The following is a 26,536-nucleotide window of genomic DNA, read 5'->3' on the forward strand; positions in this document are numbered from 1 at the left end:
GATGGATCCACCCTGGAGACCCTCTCCGCCTGAAGCAAGACTCTCTCCCTTTGGACCAAGTAAACCCCAGACACTCTTGGAAGTGTGGAATAAGGGGTGTCTCCAAGAAGGGACAACGAGGGTCGCCTGGGTGGTGCAGTTGGTTGAGCGTGGGGCTCTTGATTTCAGCTCGGGTCTGATCCTGGCATCCTGAGATCAGCCCTGCGGAGGGTTTCCTGCTCAGTGGGGAGTCAGCTTGGGTTTCTCTCTCCCTCCCCTTCTGTCCGTCCTCTTGCTCTCTCTTTCTCAAATAAATAAATAAATAAATGTAAAAAAAGAGAGAGAGAGAAAGAAAGGGACATGAGACTTTCTGCTAAGAAGGACATGCGAAGGCTCAAGAGATTAATTAGAGGACTGGAGAGAGGTGATTTTACCTGAGCTGAGCTCACGCTGCAGGGCAGGCTGGGTCCAGCCACTGAAACAAAGAATGAACAAAACCCAAGAAATAATACCATCACACAGAACTGCACAGAAAAAGAAGCGTTTTTTTTTTTTTTTTTTTTTTTTTTTTTTTTTTTTTTTTGCCAGGGGGTGGGTATGAAGCACGTTGAGAAATAGCGTGGTAACAACTGGAAAGCAATTCTTGGAGGAAATCTATGTGCACACTTAGCCCTTGCGGGAAACGCATGACCCCGAAAGTACACACTCCACACTTTCTCAAGGAACAAAGTTTCTGTATTTAGATCATTTCTGAATCTGAGTTCAGAGAAATTTGCAAGGGACTCTGGTTCAAGGGCTGGGGAAAGGCAGCCTGTACCCTCACAGGCACGTCAGCAGTAGGTGCCAACCAGCCCGCCCCTCCTGGCAGGGCTGACGGCCTCTGGCCCCCAGGAGGACTTCACCCGTAGCGAACATCTGCACCAAACAGCAGGAAATTCTAGGGAGAGAAGAGGGAGCCGTCATCAGTGGGGAGTGCACCCTGGTCTCTGAGCAGGGGGCTGCTGAGGTTTTTGAAGGAAACTTGGGGAGCAGCTGCCCCACCCCCACCCTGAGAAGGGGAGCCGAGTGGGGCCTGTCTGTGGACACAGAGACGGGAGTGAGAGGGGGCTCTCGGGGTGTCGCCGCTGGGCCTTCGTGTCAGTGGCTGCTGGCACTGTGAAGCCGACTGCAGCCGGCCTGGTTCCTGTTCCCCTCCCAGATGGACGCGGAGGGCCACGGGCCACAGGCTGGGCCTTCATTTGTCATCCCTGCTTCGTGGCAGCTCAAGGGACCCTTGTTCCCATCAAGGCTGCAAAACCACTTTTCTTTGCTCCTTCCTGCCCCTCACGGAGAATTTTCAGAAATGAAGAAATAACACTGTGCCATGGGGTCATTTTTTTGGTTAAGGACGAACCTGGTAAAAAGTGGGGTAGCCCGGGTCTGTGTGAGTGTGTGTGCTATCTTGGCTAGTCTACGGTCTCAGCCTCGGGCATAACCTGGTCTGAAGAACTGGGGGCTGGGGGCTGGCTGACTGGATATTGGGGCTGAGGGAGAGCAGGGGGAATCCGGGTGATGTGGCCGCTTCCTGCCAGGGCCACAAGGTTAACAGGAGCCCTGCTGAGCAGGGTAAGGAAGACAATAGTGGCTGGCAGCTTCGTGGCCCAGTTACTGGCTTTGTTGGAACACACGGGACTTAAAGGGCCTCAGAGAAAAAAACTGGAAGTTCGCCTGGGTCTCTGGGTGGCACCAAGCCAGCAGGGATGAAAGCCAGCAGGGAGAGCTGACAGTGGGGAGGACAGAGGCCTGGGCAGGAATCCTGGAGGACTCCTGCAGGGAGGGGGAGGAGGAGGAGGGAGGGGGAGGAAGGGGGAGGAAGAACCAGTAAAGAGGACTGCGTTGACCAGGGAGAGGGGGCGGGGAAAGCAGGAAAGGGAACCTTCCAAGCTAGGAGAAGACATTCCTAACCAGTCTCAGAGGCTGTTGTGGGTCTAGCTGGGGGACAGGCAAGAGAAGGTCATCCATTCTGGGACATAAGTCTCCACTTCGTGCCTCCTTTTTTACTCCCTGGGCCTAGGGAGGCATGCCACACACATTTGTCGAAGATGTAAATGCTTATAAAAGAGGATCTGTGGGCACCAGGTGGGTTCCGTCTTTTACTGAGTGGAGTGTGGGAATGCTTCAAAGCCACTGGTTCAAAGCAGGGACCTGGCTGTGAATTTGGACTTCCCTGAAGAACTGGGTGGCTTTTCGGAGCCTGACTCTTTCTTCCCTGTTCATCAAGAGCCACCCACTTCTGGTAGGGTAGAGGGTGCTCAATATGGGGCTTTCTGGCAACAGGTTGCTGTTCTTGAGGGACATTGGGTGATGAAGGACCTTTGGACCTACCTGGTGGGTTTGAAGCACCAGGTTGAAAAGCTGGACGTTGGCGGGCAGTGGGAGAGGGAAGCCTTCCCGCAGCCGCTCTGCAATGGAGAATGAGGTCAGCACGAGGGGAGGGAAGGGGGAGGCCAGCCCCAGAGAGTTGGGGGAGGGGGGGCAGCCTCCCTGAACCTGTGTGCCTGGCTCTGGGTAGGGCCGGCAGGTACCTGCAGGCTTGAGGAGTAGGCTGTCCTGGAGACTGTCTTTCTTCACCACGCTCCAAGGACCTGGGAGCCTGGCCATCCCACCCCATCAGCCCCAAGCCCACATTCAGGACCCGTGCAAGCCTTTCCTCCAAGATGACCCTCCTGGGGGTGACGGCAGTGCTGGTGCCCACGGCCAGCAGTAGACAGCCTGAGGCATGTGATTGGGGGTAGCTACCGGTGGGCACATGAAGACCCTCAACGTTTAGGGTGAAACCAGAGATGGGCAGTAGCCAGGGGCCTGCTTCCTGCCGTACTGCCATACTCTGGCGTGGGACTCTAGAGAATTCTAAACTCAACACTATTCTCCCCAGGTCATTACGAAGCTACATTTGTCAAGGTAGGAAGAGGAGTTTGTGGTCTTGATTTATAATTTCTAACTACTCTGGTCCCGCGGTCTGTGGGTCTCTCTGTGCACTCTTGCCCCTGGCTCTTCGAAGGTGAGGCTTCCATCAGCGCCGGGGCGGGGGCGGTGCGGAGCTAAAGCAGAGAGCGGGGGTTATCCTTCCCTGGCCCTTAGCTCCAAGGTGTTAGAAAGGCGGAGGGCTCTGGCTTCAGAGCCGGGACCAAGTCCCAGCTTCATCTCTCACCTTCTCTGTGACCTGCAACAAGGCACCTGACTTCTTGAATCTCCCCTTTCCTCCCAGGACAGTCCTCGTCTCGTGGGGCTGTCTTAAAAACTGGATAGGATAATAGATGGGCACATAACAGAAGCTCAACCTGCGGGCGTCCCCTTGTCTCCATTCCTTTTCCGGGTCAGGTGCTCTTTGATGTGCCTTCGAGGTGACCATCTTCCAGCCTCCATAACTTGGGCCACATATCAGGTGACTCTAGGACTGAACTCCATCCGCCTCCTCTAGGACTAAAAGTCACTCATTTCTCCAAAGCTCCTTACCGTTAACCTTGGGAATCACAATCGTGGGCAGAAGATAATTCATGATAGCCTGCAGCTCCGTGACCTGGAAATCAGGAGGATGGGACCCATGTCAGGGCACCTTGGTGTCGTCCAGCATTCTCCGCCAGCCTCCCCCCCACCTCAGGGCAACCTCAAAGCTGGGGAAACAGCTGAGTGAGGGACACAGTGGATGATGGGAAAATTCTGCAGCCCGGTCACGTCACCCAACTGATCTCTTTTGCTCTCAAGGTTCCAAATGTAAAGCATGTTCTAGATGTAGGTTACAAGACAGAGGAAAGGAAGGTCACCAGAGTATTTAAACATGAACACCTTTGTATGAGAAAATGCACAGTCTCAGACACTCCAGGCTACAGGACAAACTGGCTCAGGCTTTCTGAGGTTCTATGTGCCTGTGCTCAGCAAAAGCCCCTCAGGTCCGTGCCTGGGGGCGCCTGGGGGGCTTAATTGGTTAAGCATCTGACTTCAGCTTGCGTCATGATCTTAGGGTCCTAGGATCGAGGCCTTCAGTGAGTCCCACATCGGGCCCTGCTCTCAGAAAGGAGTCTGTCCCCCTGTCTCTCACCCTACTCTCTCTTTCTCTCTCTCTGTCTCTCTCTTAAATAAATTTAAAAAAAAATGTGTGTGCCTGGTGGGCCAGCAAATATGCCTGTAAGGCATTCACCCTAAGGAAATGATGTAGGGTACAGGCAAAAATTAAGATGCAATGATGCTCACCAGAGCCGTAAATTCAACCCAAACAGTAAATTAACAACAACTTACATGTCTAACGATTGGGGAATTATCTGGGGGACATGGTGGCGCTTTGGATCTAGGAAATACGATGCAACTGTTAAGAATAATATTGTAGGGGCGCCTGGGTGGCTCAGTGTGTTAAAGCCTCTGCCTTTGGCTTAGGTCATGATCCCGGGGTCCTGGGATTGAGTCCCACATCGGGCTCTCTGCTCAGTGGGGAGCCTGCTTCCTCCTCTCTCTCTGCCTACCTCTCTGCCTACTTGTGATCTCTGTCTGTCAAATCAATGAATAAAATCTTAAAAAAAAAAAAAGAATAATATTGTAGCAATTTAATTATTCACACAGACACATTCATGCTATATTTTTGAGTGAGGAAAAGCAGATTATGGAAACCACATAATTCTACTGTCCTATTGAGTATGCAGAGCAAAAGGTCAGGAAAGATATACTCCAAGTGATTAAGTGGCAAAAACAGGAATGGCTTCTATTCTCTTTGGCTTGCAAATCTGTACATTCTGCTTCCTCTATAATGCAGATGTTCTACTTTTACAATAGTAAAAATATTCAAAAATAATGTAGAGCCCTCAAGATGATTGCCTGGTGACATTAAAACTTGTAAATATGCACTTTTTTTTTTCCCTGGAACAACTGAGTTTCCTTCCCCAGGCTGGAAATCCCTGGGGTCCTAAAATGGGGTGCCCTTCTTTCTATGAACCTGAGAACTTTAATTTTTTGTTTTCTGCAGAAGTGGAAGTTAGTTACCAGCCAAGTCAATCCACCGTCAGAGCCCCGGCACCAATAAATCCGTGAAAATACAATGAGGTCGTTTGGGTCCTTCGGTTTATTCTAGTCTTACCGGATGGAAAAGGGCTGGCTGGCTTTCCAGCTGATTTGGAGGGCATGTTGGGGTGGCCCAACTTGGGGCTCCGTGGCTTACAAGGCACCTCCTTGGTAGGGATCTTTGGGAGACATTTCAGGGATGGAAGGAAATGTTCTCCAGGGGTTTCTCCCTCCGTGAGATTTGGACCATGGGTAGTAAGACCCTGTGGACAGAATCAGCGCACCGCGGCTTCTAACGGAAGTCAGAGGGACAAGGCTCGTTTGAGGCGGCTGGTGAAGAGCAGTGAGCTACTATTTACTCGGGCAACTCCAGTGTCCTGGGGGGACTTAGGAGGGAGGCAGGGGGAGTCTACTCAGTCATGGTCAGTGATTCCAGGTAGTGGAATACTTGCTCTCCTCCCTCCCACCTGCCCTTCTCTACCTCCACACTGGCTCTGCCACTCACCCAGTTGTTCAAGCCAAAAATCTAAGAGTCCCTCTGCATCACCCTCACCACATACACCACCACTCTCAGCAAGCTCCATCTAACTCCACTTCTGAAGTATGTCTCCCATCCGCCATCTTTCTCCTCTTCCTAAACAAATGCACCCACCTCTCACTGATACACATGGTCTGACTCTTGGCCCCCAAGTTCCATTCCCCCTCCCCTAGCCAGGGGCATCTTCTAAATCAGATCGTGTCACCCTCTATGTGGAGAAGCTCACCTGGTTCTCATGGCCCTTTGACCACCATCTACTCTAGGAGGATGAGCTAGCCTTGCCTGCCTCTCCAGCCACGTCTCCTTCTACACCCCCACCCCTAGCTCACACTGGTCCAGCCCCGCTGGCTTCCCTCCAGTCCCTGAACATGTTGAACTTGTTCTCACCACACGGCCTTGCTCCTGCCAGTCCCTCTGCCTGCAACAGATCTTCCCCTTGCTGGCTCTTTCAGCCCACGTATCACCTCCTCAGAGAGGCTTTCCCTGATTCCATGATCTAACCTTCAACCCTCTCCATCCTTTGCTACCCCATCCTCATTTTGTTTTTCATGATGGTGGAAAGGAGTATGCTTAATTTGGGGAAGATGTGAGGTCCAGAGAGGGGAAATGACTTGCCCAAGGGCCACAGTTAGTAAGCATGGAGCGGTGACTCTAGCTTAGGTCTGTGGGCCCACAAAGCTCCTCTGGCCATTACTTCACATGCAAATTATATGCAAATGAACAGGCAGCCTCCGGAAATGATGGCAGAATTCTGAGCGGACCGCAGGACAGTTAGCTTTAGATCGGGGAACAGGGAGCCCCTGAGGGCCTCAGACTCACCGAGAAGGGGCCGACGTCTGAGTGCTTCAGTTCTAGGAGCAGCCTGTGAGAAGGGAAGCAGAAAGCTGAGACCACCATTTGCCTGACCTGTGTTAGAGTCCAATTGCTGGGGAGAAGGGGCCTCCTCTGGTAGATGCTGCCTGGTTTTCCCACCCAGTATCCATTCCCCTTCCTCTGGTCACAACCCCTAACAGTTCTTTTGGGGGCATCACCCATTCCCTACATTGTTAGTGCTGTGCTGGGGTAGGCTGGCCAAAGGGCAGAGTCCACCTCCCCTACCACAGTTATTGTTGGAAGGATGGACCTGTGACCCATGCTGGTTCAATGGGAGTTGGCCCCAGGACTTCTGAAGATACTGGGACTGAGGTGTTCTCTTTTCTCCAGGAAAACTAGGGAGCTGCTGGTGACCATTTTTGTCACCACTTGGTGACACCCTGATGAGAAATGAAGTCAGCATAGGGGAGAGTAGAACCAAGAAATGGAGAGAGTCAGAATCCTAAGGACATCATCTGAGCACCTGGATCCACTCTTGCCTGAAACCCTTAGACTTCAATGACAAGAGCCAATGAACCATCCCCTCCTTACAGTCTTTAGGGCATCCTAACAGAGATTTAAAGAAATAGGGAAATAAAGGGCTACTTATTGAACCCTATCACTCACTATGTTGTGTGCTTTACCCCATGGAAATCCTCTAACACCCCCAGAGGCAAGGGCCATCACTTACATTTTACAGATGAGGATACTGACACTCAGAGATGCCAGACAACTTGCCCAAGGTCACACAATGAACAATTAGTAAAGCAGAATTTCCACAGATCTCCTAATGCCTGAGCTCTTGTCTCTGATACTCTACAAAGCTTGAAAGCTCACCCTTCTTCATCAAGAGTCGGAGCCCCAGGACTCCTGCCCTGTGGACTCTCACACCCCAGGCCTGCATGTGTGAGCATCTGCTCAACCCTCACCCAGCTGTATCCTCTCTGACTCCTCTACTTGAGGGCTCATGGGTGTTCAAGGAAAATTAAATCCACATGTACCCGAAACAGTAACACTTGTCAGAATGATGCCAGGAGAAATAAGCAGCATGTAAACCTCAGGGGCCAGTCTCAAGGTTAAGAAGGACAGCTCTGTGCTGCAGAGAAGGCGGAAATGGACAGGAATGTAGGTCAAGACTCAATTTAAACAGCGTGAGCATGATTAAGAGACAGATAGCAGGTCTAACCGTTGGGGTCATCGCGTGGACTCTGCGAGGGTCTCCCTTTCTCCTCCTCTGTGTGTGTCCTTCCCTTGCTCTCCCCCTTCCGTGTCTGTCTCTCCATCTGTCAGTCTCTCTTTCTGTCCCTCTTTCTCTCTGTCTCTTCCCTCCCTCCCTTTATGTGTCTCTCTATCTCTGAGAATCTCTCCATGTGCCTCTGACTTTCCCTGTCTCTCCCCCTCATGGCTGTCTGTCTTGTTTCTGCGTGTCCCTCTCACTCCTCCTTGTTGAGCCCGTATATTCCTGGCATTCTCCACACTTCAATGCATGGTAATTCCTCATTTCACCCTCACTACAACGCTCTTGGCAAAGAACAACCATCGGGCTTGTTTGTTTCTGTTACATCAGCAGGCTTCTTTTGAAGCCAGGGCGACGGAAGTTTGATGAGTAGGGTGTTGGCTGAGGGGGGCTGCGCTTGGCACACAGGCAGCCCACCAGCAGAGCCAGCAAACCTAACCATAGCCGCTGCCATCAGGGCTCTCCTAGCACCAAGCAGCGGATCACAGCCTACAGATGGGCCATGAAGAAATGGAGGTGGGTTTTCCACGTGCTAAGGCAGGGGCAGCTGCGACTGGGGCAGCTGAGCCCTGCTGAGGGTCGGTGTGGGGTAGAAGCACCTGTTGGGCCCATGCAGCCATGAATCTGCCCAGCACCGAGGGGTACGCTGGGGTGCAGGACCTTCTGTGCTAACACTGGGGGACCGCAGGCAAACCACAATGACCGGTCACCTGCGGTGTGTGACCTTGGGCGGGCCCCTTAATCTCTGAGCATCAACAGAGCTCTGGTGCCCTCTGAGGCTTAAACGTGATGGATGAATGGGAGAGCAATGACATGGAGCTTGGTGTGTTGTAGGGCCATCACTAGCCCATGCCCAAGGGGTGGGCCGCCACCTCCCGTCTCCATGGGCTCACTTACCTGTTCAGCTTGAGCTTCCCGATAAGCCTGTCGGGCGTGGTGCCGACCTCCACGGAAAAGTTCGTGCTCTGCAAAGCAGTAATCCAAAGAGTGAAAGCCCCCGACCCAGGGGCCGGGGCCTTGGCGAGGTCTCCAAGATGGGAGGGTCAGCTTTACAAAGGCTTGGTGGAGGAGCCCACATTGCCCCCGGAGAGGAGGGGCTCTTCCTTTGCTTTGTGCTTGTTGGTGAGTCCTGGGCTGTGCACCAATTACCATTTTCTGCCACTGCCCTAGGGACTATTTCAGATCTCCAGGCCATTCACATGGGCTGAGCGAGACACCTCAGGGCTGGAGTCTAGGCCAGCCCTATTCTCAAACCATTCACTCATTCATTCATTCATCCATCAAATATTTACTGAGTCGGAAAACTGAGGTCCCCACCTCAACTTCTGGGCTCACTGTCTGCATGATCTGGGCAGACCCCTCAGAAACCATTTAAATTGGCTAAGTGGGGAAAATCGGTCTTAAATTGAGAGAGGGCAGACGTGCCCAAGACCCGTGAGCGCCCCCTGGCGGGGAGAGAGTCTGGCCTTCCCCTCCGTGGCCACAGTGGGTGCCACCAATGCCACCAAATACTCGGGGTGTGACAGAGTGAGCAGATGAAATGAATGCGAAAATCAGCCATGGACCAAAAACTTGAATCAGCGAAGGATTACACCCACAAACGAAGGAATAAACAAAGGTATGCCTAAATGAGTAAGTGATGAATGAGTGAACAAACAATGTATACAAATGAATACTTAGACAAAGGTATAAGTAAATGAGTAAATGAATCATGGAATAAATTAATGCACGCATGAACCAGAACAGGTCTAGCATATTTCAAGTGAGCAGCCTAAGGAATCACTGAATGAATGAACAAATTCACAAATGCATACTCGAGTGACCACAGACTTGAGTGAATGAACCTGAACCAGGACACGGATTTCAAGCCAGTGAGGGAGGGCAGAACTGAACCCATGAACACCTGCAGAAGCCAGAGGCAGCTAGTAAAGGGGCTCTGGTCTGAGACCCTGGAGCATCTGAATCTGGGCAGGATTCACCCTTGTCCCCCAACCCCAAGGCAGTGCCCTCATCTGCCCACACCCGGGAACTGCTTACCAGTTGAAGCACAAAGAGGGGAGCCAAGGAGGAGTTCGGGAGCACAGCAAAAGCCTGGGTCTCCAGGACAGGGGTGAAGACAAGGCCAGTAGGGAGCACGGTGAGGTGCGGTGGGGACGGGGCCTCGATGTTGAGCTGCACCGTCATGTTGGGGAACATCTTGGCCACCTGCAGTCCCCCATTGGGGACAACAGACAAAGTGACAGTTTTATTCCACCATTTCTAAATCCCATCTTGTCTTGACCCTGCTTGAACACCTCCCATGTACTCCTGTTGCTTCTGGACTAAATCCTAAAGACTGCACTCTCTGGGACTCAGGACCTGCAGCCTCCCCTCACAGGCCTCTACCCCTTGCTCTCCAGCTCCAGCCACGTGGGACTCCTTCCTGTTCCTCAAATACATGACCCACTCTGTGCCCATCTAAAACCCTTTGCACTCTCTGTTCCTCTGGCAGAATGCTTGTCCCCTCACTCTTTCCCAGCTTGGCTCTCTCCCTTCCTTCAGGGGTCAGCTCAAATGTCACCTCTTCACAGAGCAGTGGTGGCCTCCTGGGGGGAACTGAGGAAGGCTTTGGTGACAACCGCATCTCTTCTGGCCTCCAGTCCTCCCCCAGGTAAACTCATGGTCTCAGAAAAACAATGTGATTGTTAGGCCATAAAGCTTCTAGAGGATTCCCCTGATTCCCTGACCAGTCATGCCTCCCCACACCAGTACCCCTGTATAGAAACTTCTGGAAGGAACACCACTGGAGAGGCTGTTGTGGGCTGAGTGTTTGTGTCCCCCAGACTCGTACTGACGTTCTTACCCCCCAGTACAGCTGTAGCGAGAGACGAGGCCCCGAAGAAGTAATTAAGATTAAATAAAGTCATAGAGATGGGGCCCTGATCTAATAGGATCTTTGTTCTCACAGGGTGACAGCAGAGTGTGCCTGCTCTCTCTCCATGTGAGCTCAGAGGAACGGCCGTGTGAGGACACAGCAAGGAAGTAGCCATCTATTAGCCAGGAAGAGGCCCTTACCCAAACCCAAATCTCTGGGTACCTTGAACTTGGTCTTCTCAGCCTCCAGAACCCTGAGAAATACATTCCTGGTGTGGGGCCCCCTAGCCTGTGACCCTTTGTTACGGCAGCCCGAGCAGGCTGAGTGACCTCATCCATCCATTGACTTCATGTCTCATGGTGTGCACTTTTTTTGGTTTGTTCTGGGTCATTCTGAAGGATCATTGTCTCTCTTCACTGGAGTGGGGCTCCGGGAGGGCAGGGATATGGTCTGCTTTGCTAGATGCCAAGAGCAGAGCCCTGGCCACGTGGTGAGCACTCAATAAATATTTTTTGAGTGGATCAGCCCCCCCCCCCCCACGTCTGCCCTCACGCCCGGTCGTCTGGATGCTCGGAGCTCGGAGCCTTTCTCTGCATGGGGGAAGGGCTCTAAGGCTGTTTCCACTCTCAGGCTGGGTTGCCTCTGGATCAGGAGAGGGGGGGCTCTCCTTGGGCCACTCAGCAGAGCTCAGTCCTCCCCGGCACTCCTGGGCTGCCTCATGAGCGGACAAAAGGGGAGCAGCTGCTTTCTTACCTGGGGTATGAGGACTCCAAAAAATGTGGTTGTCAGTCGGAATTTGGATCCCTTTGGTATCTGTGGCAAGGGAAGAAGAGAAAAGGACTTTGGGGGATTATGTTAGAGATTTGGGAGGCAGATTCCATATGAGGGCTGAGAGACTAAACACAAAAGCAGACAACAGCCAGCCCATTCATGACAACAATGCTGACCCACAACGTCGCAGCCATCAGCCCAGAACAGTCAGGATACAATCAGGGACTGCCAGCTTTCCTATTTTTTTTTTGCACTGAAAATATGCTCTTCACACTGATCGTGTAGGATGTCCTGCGTCCATTAGCTCACATCAAGGACCCCCGTGCCCAAAACCTCCACAGGAGCACAGCTGTAATGGTATAAAGCCATTAGGGTCCCCCTCCTCCTTGTGCATTCGTCTCTACCAAGTCCAAATGTGGGTGGCTGACTCTGCTGGCCTGAGGCACTCCCATTCTGGTGGTCTTGGTTACTTCCAGAGGACATGTGGGGGCTCAGCATCCCTTGGGTGCCCCTACAGAGAAGGGGAGCCCGACCCCTCTTCCAGGAGCAGTGGGGGAGGAACCCCACATGGTTGGTTACCAGGCTGTACCTGGACTCTGGACAGGATGGTCAGGTCCCCATATTACAGACAGGTAAACTGAGGCCCAGAGCGGGACTTAGCCACGAACATATCGACAGAGATACTGATAATGATGATGACGGTGATGTGAGACTGAGACCAGATTCTGGCACGTACTTGGGCAGTGCTGGCTCTAACTTTTACCCCTCGTGGAGGACTTCCTGCCTGTTCATCACGTGCTGACTGCTTCTCGCACATTCACACCTCATTCCACCCTCTCACACCCTCGGGAGAGAGATACTGGTACTGGTGTTTTACAGGCGAGGAAACAGGTTCTGAGAGGTTGAATGACTGGCCTAAGGCCACCCGGCTAGGAAAGAGGGGGCCGATATTCCAACTGCGGTCTGGCCGCCTCCAGAGGCTGGACTACGATCCCCACCGCCGTGTGAACACAGGTTCAAGTCCAAACGGCTGCTGCGCTCTGAACCCCATGCTCATCCCTCATCCACTCCAGCCCGGCCTTACCATGTTGTCCGTGACGGTCAGGTGTAGGGCCCCTGCCTGTTGGTACACGAACCCCGCTGTGTTGAAGAAGTAGTCGGAGAGCCCCAGGTACACCATGCGGTTGTGGTCAGCCGGAAAGGCCAGCACCGGCGGGGCGAAGGGAGGGGGGCTGGGGTGGGCCACACTGAAAAACTCCCCCTGGGGGCGGAGGAGACAAGGTGAGCCTGGGCTTCCTTCGGGAATGATAAGTTAATGTCTTCATTCCAGGAGAAAATGGGTTGAGGAGACCAATCACGCACTCAGAGAGGAGGAAGCCATGACCAGAAACCAACAAGAGTGTCACGCGCCTCCCGGGAGCTGGTTTCTAGGGGCTTTTCCTGCCAATCCTGCAAGGCAGGTGCGATAACGCTCGCTCATTTTGCAAGAGAGGACACTGAGCCACAGGGAAGTGGAGTGACTTGCCCAAGATCACTTGGGCAACACTCCCAGTGGCTCCAAGGGCTCAGCCCCGCCCTTGCCGATGAGCACAGAAGTGACACCAAAAGAACAAGGAGATCCTGTTTGTTTGTTGTCAACTGTCAAATTAGCAAAATTTTAAAGAGAGAGGTAAACTGTTTTTAGTGCACGTGTGTTTCAAGCTCACACTCTCCCGTTTGGGGTAAGAGTGCTCCTACGCTGCTAGGGAATATATATTTAATAAGTTTCTGAAGAACAGTTTGGCAAATGCACTGCCAGAGCAGATCACTTATTTAGCCAGAAAAAACAACGTTGAGTTATAAAAAAGCAAATTGTAGATGGATACATATGGTAGAATACCACTTATGTAAAATTTAAAGGCATATAAAGCATACTAAGCAAGAATTATTGACACGTGCAGATACATAATAAAAGTATAAAAACCACAGGTAGGAAGGATACACACCAGCATCATATCCGTGGGATTCCCTAGGGGGTACAGGGGACCCCAGGGGGGCCTCAGTGATATATTTTTAGACTATTTCATCTCAAAAAAAAAATCAGAGACAAATAGGACAAAATGGCAATATTTCTTAAATCTGGGTGGTGGGTTCTCTGTACCTTTGAATTATTTCATTATTAAAAATTAAGCACCATGACACCCGTCTTACAGAATACCATGCCACTCTTAAAAATAGTAAGTAGACCCATGTGCCAGCCAGGAGCCAACCCTAATGCCTATTTTTAGATACGCATTAATAAGTGAAAGCCTGATGTGTATCCATTCATGCAAAGGGATTATTAGCAAAACCAGGTGGGTTTGCCCTTGTGTGTATGTGAATGCTTAAAACCAGGGAACTGGGAGGTTAACACACCCTGGTGGCTCATTGCCCTTAGCTCTGGGAAGGACCCTGGGGGGCCAGTAAACAGGACATTCTCATTCACTAAAAATAATTATGTATCATTTTAATCCTTTATTCCATCATATCACTTAGATACATTTTTTAAGTATACTATTCTGTCTAGCAGTGCCATTTCCAGGAAATAGTCAAGGATGGGCAGAGATCCAGATGCAAGGATGTTCATGGCAACTCTGGTTACATGTGTGGGAAAAATGGACAGAGACCAAATGTCCCAGAAGGTGGCACTGTCCACGAATCTCATCCCAAGCTGTCCACCGGCAAGACCCAAGAGCCAGTAAAAGGGCTATTGGAGGACGATTCATGGGAGGATGCTCCCGTTACACTGTTACGTTTTGAAAAGTTGTGAGATAGTATGTATAACACGACTCCTATAAATACAGGTATGTGTGTACTTATCCCTATGTGTCTATATATGTGGGGTTTTTTTATGCATATGCATGTGTGTGTGTGTGTGTGCGTATGTGAGATTTCCTATGTCTGGGTAGAGACAGGTTGGAGGGAACTAATCTGTGTGTCAATAGTGTGTATCTCTGAGTTGTAATATTTGGGTAATCTCTCTCACTCTCCTTCCTCCCTTCTTTCTTTCCTATTTATTTCTCTGCTCCTCTGTAGTTTCTAGATTTTCTTTTTTATATCAAATGTGTCTTAGAACAAAAAAGTAAACAGTAACAAACAAGTCAGTCACCAATCGTGGAGAGACCGAATGAGGAACATCCAGAGGGAATCCAGAGGTGGGACCTACTCCAGCTGGGGCGGTCAGGGAAGGCAGCTGTGGGAGAAATATCCAAGCACAGACCCACCTGGAGCGTAAGAAGCGAGTGCGGTGGAGGGGGGCATGCCAGGCAAGGTGGTTCAAGGGGGAGGGAAGGGGTAGGACAAAGGCCCTAAGGTGGGAATGACTTTGGTGTGTGGAGAAAGTGCAAGGCCAGGGCGTCTGGTTGGGGGACAGTGAGTGGGCGGTAAGTGGCATGAAATGAAGCTCCGTCCATCCAACCATCCATCCAATCGAAATATTTACTAAGCAGCTAGTAGATACCAAGCACGTCTCCAGGTGCTACACCAGCAATCAGGAACAAAGCAGCCATAGCCCCTCCTCTTTCATCACAGAGGAATACTGATATGTGACTGTGTGTGTGTGTGTGTGTGTGTGTGCACATGTGCGTGTTCAGGAGGGTGTTAGTAATAAGTCATGCTAATAAAAACAGAGCAGGATATGGAAGGAAAGGAGGGAACTATTTCCGTGAGTGTGGTCTGGGAAGTTCTCTCTAGGGAGAGGGATGTTTGAGGAAAGACTGGAAAGATGGAAGGGAGAGCTTATGTGACTATCTGGGTGAGAGCTTCTGGACAGAAGAAGAAGGAGCAAATGCAAAGGCCCTGGGGAGCGAGCATGCATAGGGTGGTTCAGGAGTAGTGGGGAGGCCAGTGTGTCTGGAGCAGGGAGAAGGAACCAAGATGAGAATGATGTGGAGCCCTGGGAGGGTCCAAGACAAAGGCCTGAGGGTCCCTCCGTGTAAGTCTCACCTTCAGCTGCCCATCCAGGTTGTCAGCTGTGGCTGTCGGAGGGGCCACCAGTGAGTAATTGATCCCAGCGACCTTATCTATTTTGGTTGTCACTAGAGGGGAAGAAGACAGACCATGAGCTAGATGGGCATGGCAGCATCTTTGGGGCCTGGGATGCAGTGTCAGCATCACCCAAAGTTGAATCAAGAACTGCAGTGAGGTTGGGGCGCCTGGGTGGCTCAGTGGGTTAAAGCCTCTGCCTTCGGGTCAGGTCATGGTCCCGGGGTCCTGGGATCGAGCCCTGCATCGGGCTCTCCACTCCGTGGAGAGCCTGCTTTCTCCTCTCTCTCTGCCTGCCTCTCTGCCTACTTGTGATCTCTGTCTGTCAAATAAATAAATAAATAAATCTTAAAAAAAAAAAAAAAGAACTGCCGTGAGGGTTCCATTCCCTCTTCCTCCAGGGAGCCCTCCCTGAGGGAGGGAAATGAGCCCATACCCCACATAAACAGACATCGTCTCCATCCCTTCTTTCAACAACCCTGAGATAGAGTCAAGGAGCAGAGGGCTTGAACTGAACTCTCTGTGACTTTGGACAAGTCCTTTCACGTCTCTACACCACTTTTTGTCATTTGTAGAACAAGATAATACTAGTGACCTCACAGATGTCCTGTGCGTAGTAGGGGATCTGAAACTGAAGGGACGATTACTAGCAGTGATAATAACCCAGGCAGAGCCCAGGCTGGCTCAGGTCTGAATGGTTTCTGTGTTTCTCAGCAGTCATCAATGATGATTCAATAAATACCGGTCCCTCCTTAAGCCCTCCCTTCCTGAGTTAGAGGGGATGAAATGAGGCTCAGAAAGGTAACTTGTCCAAGACGGCACAGCAGGTGACTGATGGATCTGGGACTCCAACCCACATCATTTTCCTGTCTGCTGAAGCCAAACCGTGGACACTGCAAATCCCTGGAGGGCTGGGGAGGTGTCTGGGGACAGAGGCACCTTAAACATGCTCACACCGTGCCGCCGAGCCTCCTCCGCAGGGAGGGAGCCCAGGTAGCAGTTTGGGGCCCAGGCTCAGGAGGAAGAAAACCTGAATTTGGATCCTGTATCTGCTCCTTTCTGGCTCTGTGACCTTGGGCAAGCCACAGCCCCTTTCTGAGCCTCAGTTTCCACCGTGGCAAAATGGGGAGAATGCACCAACTTCCACGGGGGTGTTGGGAAGCCAGGAGGAGACAGTTCTGCGGGGTGCATGGCTCATGGCAAGGGCTGGCCAGGGGGAGTCCTCCCCTCACTGACAGCAGCTTGTCACAGTTTACCATGTACAGTTTACCATGTACAGGGATAGAGAGAATTGCCCCCATTTTAAAACTATGAAAACTGAGGCCCAGAGAGGTGAAATGATCGGCCTCAGATCTCAGGCCCGCTATGTGTGCCAGCCTGAGCTGAAAGTATTTGGTAGTTTGGCCCCTGCATGGGTAGGGGAATGACTGGGTGTGGGCTGCTCTAGCACTTGCCACAAGGGCCGGGCCCACCGGGCATCTGATGCCAACTGCCATTTGCAAATAATCTGTTCTGTCCACTCTTTCCCCTGGCCCCAGCCAGTCTAGGAAACTCGCTGGCTCCAGCACACGGTCCTTTTTCCCTGTCCCCCTCCCCCTTGTATCCCTTGTATCGCCTTGACCTCACCTCGCAGTGTCTTTAAATAAGACTGCAGCTTGGAGGACACAGAACTGGTCACCACCTGGCAGATCTGGAGAGAACCAAAGAAGTGATCAGTGAGGGTTGCCCATAGTGGAGACTATCCTTTGTGAATAAGGAATCTGACATGTTTCTTTGAAGGAGGGAGAGAGGGAAGGTAGGAGGCAGGTCTAGAAATGTAGGAGGGACAACATTGGTTTCCCGAAGCATGTTTCTATCACACCAGACTTGTGATTCTGCATGCCCCAAGAATATCATCCTCTAGGAGCCTGTGCCTCTGCCACATGGCCCAGGGGTAGGGGATGGGGGCAGCACATCCAGGAGCTGGAGCCCGGCTGAACACCTAGGCTACTGCCCTCCAAGGCTGCTCACTCAGGAGGACCACCAGATGGCTCCAAACCACAGCAAATCACACCACAGCCCGGAGCCGGGGTTTCCTGGGGCTGCCCCTCTGTGCTCCATCCCACCTGCCCTCCCCACTACCCCCCAAAGACCACTGAGCATCCCTCAGATACCTAGTCTTCACTCGGCATTCCTGGGGAGCCAACTGCCGAGCTCATACCTCTTCATTTCCAGCCCTTGCTACTATCATGGACACCTTGGCACCTCCTTTATCTATCCCCCCATCCCTCCATCCATCCCTCCATCTATCCAGCCACTCAAGCCAGTACTCTCTCCTGAAAGATCTTGTTATGCTTAAGAGCTTCACCTCTGAGGTGGGATGGCCTGGGTTTGAACCCCAGCACTCTCACGTCCCTCTCTGTGCCTCAGTTTACTTATCTGTAAAATGGGGAAAATCATGACACTCCTCCCCCATCATAAGGAATTTGTGTGGGTTAAGTTCTAGGATCCTTGTAGAGTTCTAGGCATCATGCCAAGCCCACCCCGTGTCTGTTGTACCCTCTTGTTCCTTCTCCCCATCACCACCGCTATCTGACAGCAGCGCCTTCTTACTTCTTAGCTTGGCTGCTTTTAAGGGGCCACTCTTATGGTGTCACCAAGAAATACTCTGTTTTAATAGTTCCAGTGTTAAATGCTAACTTTCACCTCTGACTGTTACTTAATTACAAAGACAGTTGAACCGTGCGTTAGCCAGGCTAGGGGGTGAGCCCACCACCTGCGTCACCTCAGTGATCCTTCCAGCAGCTTGGTGCTGGAGGTATTCGTGTCCTCATTTTGCAGATAGCGAAACTGAGGTTCTGATATTTGCTCAAAGTTACAAAGCTAGTTAGGCCCTGGGGCCAGGACTAAAACTCAGAGATTCTGACTCTAAAACCCATTGTATAATCTACTGTGTTTGCATTGTGACAACCATGCACTGTTTTTTTGTTTGTTTGTTTGTTTTAAGACTTTGATAGAATGCCTTCAGGCCAATGATCTGGTTTGACTGATGTCTCCCTACCCCCACAGTCAGTGCCTTTGCCTGGGAACCAGTGGCTCCCATCCAGATGACCATATAGCTTCCTCAGTCTCCCTGACACACCTTGCCTCATCTTCTGGTTCCTCCAGTCATTCTCATGGCAGCCACAGAAATTTCTCTAAAACACAGATCTGGCCAGGTCACCCCTTGACTCAAATCTTGAATGGCTCCCTATTGCTTTTGACTCACTTGGCCTGTGAGACAGACTAGGGCGTTCCTGGGAGCTAATGGTTCATTCATGGAAAACCAGTCCAAGGAATGGCCCCATTTCTGAGCTGAAGAATCTGGTCTGGGTGGATTCAGGGTGAAGGCAGGATTGGGAACACTGGTTGGTACCAGTTCCAGCCTTAGGGAACAGTTTGCTGGCACTCTAGCCTAGCAGCTTCCTCAATGGCACATCAACCCCCTTCCAGAAGGGGTTTTGGGGTGCGGCGGGGATTGGGGAGCTGGCCAGAGGGCTTTGAGAAGGGCATGGGGCAGGGGAGGCAAGAGAAGGTAGTGCGCCTGAAGGGAGGAATGTGGGAGGAAGAGCGGGGGTGGTCCAGCGGGAGCGGGGCAGGTGCACTGTAGCTGTATGCTGGGACCCTTTCTTGGCTCTTGCTGGACTCCTCATGACTGGTTTCTAAGTTAGACCCGTGATTTCAAAGAGCCGTGAGGACCGCTTCCGGTCCTCTGGGGCGAGAGCAGAAGAAACCAGTGCTGTGTACACTGAGGGCTTCACCCTCTCTGAGCCCATCTTACCTTGCTCTCCATGGCCTTTCGGATCGAAGACTCAATTTTTTTGTGGAAGAGCTGGATCAGCCACCTGGAGATTGACATGTGGGGACAAGCATGAGGCTTCCCAGGTGTCCCTGGGCTGCATTCAGGACCCTGCCTCATGCGGAAAGCCTTCCTCCCTCTTCCAAATAGCCTAGGCACCCTTGTTCCTGGACTTTAACTGCACACACACACACACACACACACACATGCCCATTAGATACTTGGCCCTCTGGGTGCAGTGACTTGTTAATGAGTTTATTTCCTCAATTGGTTCATAGCTGCCCCACCCCCAATCCCGGTCTCAGCCTCTTTCCTCACTACTGCTCTCCCTCTTGGCACTCCAACCATACTGTTCTGCTGTATCCTCTTGTGTCTGTGCTGCCTCCCACCACAGGGCCTTTGCACATGCTGTTCCTGCTATTTAAAACACCCCCTGTCTGCAACATCCACCTAATTAACTCCTACATCTTCTTTTCATTTCAATTCAAAAGTCATTTCATCAAGGAAGAACCAGCCAGCCTCCAGACTAGGTCAGATTCTCCTGCTCTGTGTGTTTGTAGCACTTTATACCGCTTTTTCTTATTTCTTCTATCCTTTTGTAATTCGTTGTGAGCCACTGCCCAGCGCAATGATTTGATTAATGTTTATATTCCCCACCAGACAAGAAGCTTCAAGAGAACAGGGACTGTGTGGCTAAGAGTCTGCAGCCAGATAGTTCTGAGCTGAATCCCTTTTCAACCCTCACTAGGTTGGAAAATTCAGGATATTTCCTGTTCTCTCTCTGCCTTGGTTTTCTCCTCCAAAAACGGGGGTGATAGTAAACTAACTTCATCGTGTGGATTGGTTGAGACCATTCACAGGCTTAAAGGAATGCTTGGCACACAGTGACGCTTGCCACTGATGTTAGCTACTGCTAAATTTTAATTGGCCATTACTATTTCTCGGGCATGAGCCTGGTGCACAGAAGATGCTTAGATGACCTTTGTTGAGAGGATGCATAAATGCCTACGGATTGGTGGTGAGGACTGTATAGTTTAATGCACGTCAAGTAGGTAGCTCAGAGCCAGGGAGTGTCAAATGTGCTCAGTAAATCTGTTGAATGAAGGTTGGATGAACAAGTGACTCCTTGAGGCAGGGAGGGGGTCTGCTCTGTCCACGGACCCCGTCCTCCCTTACACCTGGGTCCCCAGAAGTCACCTGGCAAGGAGGGGGCACTTGGCATGGTTTCTGAATACACAGATGATTAGGACGGTGCTTCTGGAGGTCCCTCCTCCCACCCACCATCCCAGGAGATCATACCCCAGCTTGCCGCCTGAGATGTGCACTTGGACAGCATTGATCTGGTTGCTGCAGCTGGAACAGGTGGCAGTGGGGAGGCCCGAGGAGGGGTCAAAGCCCAGCTGCAGACCAGCCGAAATGGAGATGCCCTCCACACTCAGGTCAAAGTTGCCGCTGGTTTTGCTGAAGGAAAACACGGACGAAAGAATTGGAGCAAGCATTTTCTTCCCCGCTGCCATTCAAACGGCAAGCCTGGGCTGGTAGGTAGGTTTTGCTATTTGAGATGGTATTCAGAGAGGGGAGGCAGCCTGCCCGAGGTCACACAGCACTCAGGGAAGTGTGGGTCCATGTCTGCCCAGCAGTACACTGTTCTTACCCACTGCCTCTGCCCTTGCCAGTGGCTTTGGGTGTCTTAACTGCTCTGAGGTCCAGTTGCTTCCCTAGACCCTTGGCCAACAGTGGAACATTAGCTTTGCCCTTAAAACACTGGGAGCTTGGGGGTGGGGCTGTCAGAGACTTTAATTAATCAATGTTCTTATTCATGCAATGGGGTTAATAACTCCTCCTTCAGGGATGAAATGAGTTTGGGTAAGACAGTGGACCTAAATGTATTTTGTCAACCCTCTTTCAATATGATGAAGTTCTGTTATTTATTTAAATTTTTTTGCCATCAGTGAGTGAAATGATAGATGCAAAAGAGCCCATGTGAAGAACCAAGGGATTCTTACTGTGGAGAAGGGACAGACCCAGCAGTCCTTGTATGGGAGGGCAGAGTCCAGTCCCTCTCCCCAGAGTGCCTTCTCCTCCCTCCATTTTGCCCCCAGACTCCCCACCAAGGAGAGTCTCTGAAGTGATCAGTCATTCTGAGCCGCCACCACCAGAGGGCAGGCTCGCCATGCGGTGAACACAATATGTAGCTTTGGAGTTGTCGTTTGGATGATTTGCCTCAATGTTTCACCCCCTTGCCTATCTTGGGGGCACCTGTGTGCATTTCCAGGCTCTCGATTTTGGACTTGACCACGTAAATTACTTTGGCCAATGGCGTATGAATAGAACTGACCATAGTCCACTTCTGAGTCTAAACCTTAAGGGGACCTGTGTGTTTCCAGTTGTCCTGTTTGCGTGTTCGCCATCACCAAGGATCTGCTCTGAGTAGCCCACTGGTCTAAGGACGAGGAGGAAGAGATACACATAGAGCAGGGCTGCCTCAGCTGAGCCCAACCCAGATCAGCAGAACCCCAACCAACACATAGATACGCAGTAATAATATGGAGCAGAGTTGGGGTGTTTCGTTACACAACAATAGCCAACTGATAAAGGGCCAAATGAAAGGTCCCACTTAGCCTTCCATCCTAAGCCACATGTACCCATTCTTGAGACTGTCTCACACTGTGATATGGGCAAATGCTCAGCTATTAATCAAGGCTATGTTGAAACTTCACAGGTGAAAAATGCCCCCAGGAACCCTCTGGGGACAAGAGGTGGTGGGTAAGACAAAAATTGGGCATTCCCATGATCCTGGCTCTCATCCCTTCCAAATGTCACCAAGAGCTCTCCCACACACTCAATAAACCCCAAGCTTGGAAACTCACATGAATTTCTTTCGTGCCTTCCATTTCCCACTGATCTTGATATTGGCGTTACTGATGGAGAGATCAAGACCCTTATCGGGCACTAGTCTTATGTGGGAACTGGGAAGCTGGAATCCACGAATAACCATGCTGTGAAGAAGAAACGCTCTGTTAGCCTCCTGGGGGCCCACACAAGGACTCACCCCTTCCCCCGCCCCTGTACCCAATCCATTCCAGGAGAACACAGAAGCTACGAGAGCAGCCTTGGGCAGAGAAGCTAGGCTTTAAAGTCAGACAAATCTGCATTAGAATCCTGTTCTCCAGTGTAATATTGTGTGACCCTGGGCATGTCATGTCATCATCCTGAGCCTCAGTTTTCTCATCTGTAACATGGGCGCAATAATCTCCATCTTGCAGAAAGTGTGACATCCATGAGGATGATACAGGTAATCTCAACGGGCTGCAAGTTCTGTAAAAGGCTGGAATGTGTCTCTCTTGGTTCACTATTCTAGCAAAGCCTGCTGCGGCACATACATAGTAGGTCCTCAAAAATTGTTGTTGAATGAATAGGTGTATAAAATTCTGTAGAGGACATTTTCTGCCCAGGACCCACACCCTCTTCTCGTGGGAATAGAACTGCCTTTTTACTTTGGGGGAACCCCCCAACATCTAGTCTATGTCGCTCCAAAGAAAGTTGACTTCACCTCCACTTTCATGGGGTGGAGCTTTGACCTTGGGCACAAGCTAGTTAGTGTGGGCTATCCCCTGGCCACAGTGATCGGTTCAGGGTTGTGTACATAACCGAAGATGGGACCATCACAGGGAATTTAGGGTTTTTGCTTAGGTTGCAAGGGAAAAGCATTCTCTCTCCACGGGATTCTCAGTGCTGAGGAAAGGCTGGTGGCCATCTTGCATCTTTGAGGGGACACCCTATTTGGGATTTGGACCTCCCCAAGGGAAGTGATGTTGAAAAGTGGCAAGGCAAAGACAGAGTCCAGTGACATTTGGGCTTTTCTCAAGCTGAACCCAAGGCTAGACTATTCCAGAGACTTCTCATACATGTGAGCCAATAAATTCTGGCCTGGGCCATTTTGGAGTTGGAGTAGGCTTCCTGTCCTTGAACCCTCATCCATCTTGCAAAATCCTACTTGTTATATGGGCCTGCCACAGAGTTTGGGCATTCATGACACATTCCTCCAGCCTTGGGAGTCATGGTAAATACCTTCTGTGGCCTCCTCCACACTCAGCTCGGGGGATTATATCCCCTCGGGGTGGTGTCAACCCTACTTTATAGATCCTAACCTCTCTGAGTTTAGGAATCTGGGGCTCTGGGATTCTAGGTCTTGGCCCCAGGACACTACGAGTTCTGTACACTAAGGATTGAGCTCCATAGGTCTTACCTGTAGAATCTATAATGCCCTTTCCCAAGATGCTTGACCTTGAAGCTTCCTGAGAACTCGGGTATCTTGATCTTCTCCAGCTCCTTCTGTAGCACGGCCACTCCTTGCTGGCAGGCTGAGAGACAAGAACAGGGGCGATGGTCAGAGGCTCCGCCTGTCCCTGTCCATACTGGGGGTCAGCAAGGGTTTTCTGAGAAGGCTCTGATGGCAAATATCTTTGGCTTTGTGGCTCCTACTGTCTCTGTCACACTCACCCTGCTCTGCTGTGATCGCAGGAAAGCGACCAGAGACAATCGGTACGTGAATGGGTGTGGCTCTGTTCCAATGAAACTTTACTGACGGACACTGGAATTTGAATTTCATATAGTTTTCACATGTCGTGACATTATTATTCTTGTGCTTTTTTTTTTTTTCCAACCATTTAAAAATGTAAAAAGTAAATGCCATTCTTAGTTCCAGGGCCATACCAAAACACAGGGTGGGCCAGAGTTGGCCTGAGGGCTGTCATTTGCCAATCCGTGGTCTAAAATACCGCCTCAAACACCCAGTCATGTGTCCTAGTGGTCTTTCTGGAACACTGACTCTGAGCCACCTTTGGTTCTATGCCCTCACAGGCACCCTGTCTCCCTAACTTTTGGCCTCTCTCTGCAGGAACTTTGCTTGTGTCATTCCTTTTTTTCTTTTTTTTTTTTTTTGGCGACCCTGCTGGGACTCGAACCCTTGCTTGTGCCATTCCTAGGGCCTGGGAGACCTTTCCCTCCCACCTTCACCTGGTCAGCTTCTACTCAGCTGGACCATCACTCCCCCCAGGAACTTGCTCTGAGCCAGCAGATGGGAGCAATCCTCCTGTCATCATTCTCATGGTGCATTTCCTTAGGAGCCCCTTTACTGTTGGGGACTGTACATCTCTTCACGTGACTTTGGAGTTGCTCTCTCTCCCGCTGCCAGAGACAAGCCCTCCAAGCCTTGCCGTTCCGTCTGTTTGATTTACGAAAGCGGCCCCTGCATTTACCACAGTGATCAGCACTTACTATTAGGAAGCCCCCCTATTTGTGGAACGGATAAATGAACGAGTGAATGCCAATGTCAGGAACCCTGCCGTCAGTCATTAAGTAGCTAGCACCATCCAAGAACCAGCTGGAAGGCAAGCACGTTACGTGAGAAAGAGGAAGTAGTAAGAAGAGGGAACCCAGGCATTGTGTTTTCCGGCACCACCATTTACGTGTGTCAGGCGCTGTCCTGGGCTCTGTACCTGTACGAAGGGATTGAATCTGAATAATCCCAGGAGGTAGGTCCCATTACCACCCCCAATTCACAGAGGAGGCAGCTGGATTTTGGGGGAGTGGCCACACTTCCCATTCAGCTGATAAGGAATGGGCCAGGATTTGAATCCAGGTTCCGTGGTCCTGGAACCAAGGCACTGGGACAGTTCTCCCGGGGATTCAAAAGTAGGCAGTGTAGACATAGTCACGGACGAGAGGGGAAGGAAAATGTGAGATGGCAAAGACCAATGTAGGTTGGCTGGGGTCAGGTCTTAAAAGGTCTCAAATGCCATGCCAAAGGGTCAGGCTATCTTCTGAGGACTGGGACATGAGCAAATGTGCTGCATTTCAGGAAACCCACTCTGGCAGCCACGTGGGGAAGATTGAGGCTCTCGTGACAGAAAACGACACTGCCTGGTTTAAAGGCTGAGCCCAGGCCTCTGCTCCCCAGAAGCCTTCAGGTTACCCATTGTTTTATCTCCGAGCTCACATGGAACCTTCGGTCTGCACCCCTGGGATTCAGAGGCGTCCCGTCAGGTCCCCCCGGAACCCTGTCCTGCATCCCTCAGTGGGACCCCAGCTGACGAGGCTTTGCTTTCTCCTTGGTCTGATTCCTCTGTGGCTGGCTCTCCCACACCAGCCCATGGGCTGTCTCTCCGCCACTGGAGAAGACATCAAGCAGCCCCACGCGGGGACGTGAGCTAAGACTGGAGGTCCGCTCCAGACCACCCACTTCCAGTCCCTCCTCCAAGTTTCAGTTTGCTCATCTGTGAATTGTTGCCAGTAACATTATGTCCCAACCAGGGCCGACACAAAGATGAAAGGAGATCGGGTGTATAAAATGCCTGGCACAGATCTAAGCAGGTCAGCACGTGTCCCAGGCCACGCTTTCCTCAGTCTGGGCCCCAGTGAGTAGCGTGGAGGGAACCTCTCTGGGGGATCCAGATGGGTCACGTGCACAGTATGGCTGTGCCAAGCCCCTGCCCCTGGGGGAGACCTTGAGGAAGAGTCTCCTCTTTCTCCCCCTCCTCATCACTCAGCCTCCTCACAAGTTCTGCCTGGGCTCTGCCCATGCTGGAGACCGAGCCAGAGATCTCAAGGCAAATGACAGGATGGAGAACCAGGTCTGAAGGGAAGAGAAGGGCCTAGAAGCCTGAGTTGGCAGCTGGGTGGAGAGAGGGAAGGGACTGCGAGGACCCTTGGGGGCCTGAGCACTGGACTTGGAGTCCTCCAGACCAGCACTCCAACCCCAGCACTGCCACTTTGCAACTCTGTGACCTTGGACAACTCCCCTGGTCTCAGTTTCTTCATCTATATAGAGGGGTGCTAAGAGGGTTGAGGAGCAGTGAGCAGTCCACCCACTGGATTTAAAGGGCTGCACACAGCAGGTGCTCAGTAAGTGCTCCTTAGGGGTGGAAGAAGAGGAAAGGAAGGCATCTGATTACCGTAGTCTAGGCCTTTCTGGGTGATCCTGGCCACGACTCCAGGGTTGGTGGTCGCGATCACAGCTGTGCTCAGGGTGGTCAACACCAGCAAGCCTGCCCACCTCAGCGCGCTGTCAGGCTCTCTGGCCATGTCTTCGTCCTCCGCAGCTGCCAAAGCCTGGAGGCCTTGGAGGGGAGCCAGGGATCTATAAAGGAGCTGACTGGGGAAACGCAAGCCAGTTGGATGTAGAAAGGAGGAAGGAAACTGGATGGGGGCAGGAGGGGGGAGGACTGCTGCCTGCCATGGTTGGGGCCACAGCCCCAGAGGCTGCCAGAAGGGGAGCCTGGGAGGTGGGGGGGGAGGGTGTGTGTGTGTGTGTGTGTGTAGTGTATATGGGGGGGTCATGTGTGGGATGTGTGTGTATGGCGGTGATAATGGTGGTGTGGGGGAGTTTGTGTGGTTTGTGTGGTGTGTGTGTGTGTGTGTGATATGTATGTGTATAATAGAATGAGAATTCTGGCT

The 26,536-nt window shown here is 51.5% G+C and overlaps 1 protein-coding gene across 1 annotated transcript; it reads right to left on the reverse strand.

Moving 5' to 3' along the window:
• Positions 1-503: 503 nt before the first annotated feature.
• On the reverse strand, positions 504-26,187 carry BPI (bactericidal permeability increasing protein). The gene is made up of 15 exons (XM_080813977.1): positions 26,035-26,187; positions 23,328-23,442; positions 21,949-22,077; positions 20,378-20,539; positions 19,061-19,124; positions 16,888-16,951; positions 15,223-15,314; positions 12,344-12,520; positions 11,242-11,301; positions 9,672-9,839; positions 8,532-8,599; positions 6,365-6,407; positions 3,475-3,538; positions 2,344-2,420; positions 504-916 (listed from the first exon to the last, which is right to left on the reverse strand). The coding sequence occupies exons 1-15, from the start codon at positions 26,162-26,164 to the stop codon at positions 878-880; spliced, it is 1,452 nt and encodes a 483-aa protein (XP_080670103.1). The 5' UTR covers positions 26,165-26,187; the 3' UTR covers positions 504-877.
• Positions 26,188-26,536: the final 349 nt, after the last annotated feature.

This window comes from Martes martes (assembly GCF_963455335.1).
Source record: "Martes martes genome assembly, chromosome: 9".
NCBI lineage: Eukaryota > Metazoa > Chordata > Mammalia > Carnivora > Mustelidae > Martes > Martes martes.

Coding starts and splice junctions, on each gene's coding strand:
- BPI (XM_080813977.1), bottom strand. CDS start 26,164: ATGGCCAGAGAGCCTGACAGCGCGCTGAGGTGGGCAGGCTTGCTGGTG. Junction 3,539..6,364: donor CAGACGTCGGCCCCTTCTCG/GTGAGTCTGAGG, acceptor CCTGATTTCCAG/GTCACGGAGCTGCAGGCTAT. Junction 2,421..3,474: donor TGTGATTCCCAAGGTTAACG/GTAAGGAGCTTT, acceptor TCTCCATTGCAG/AGCGGCTGCGGGAAGGCTTC.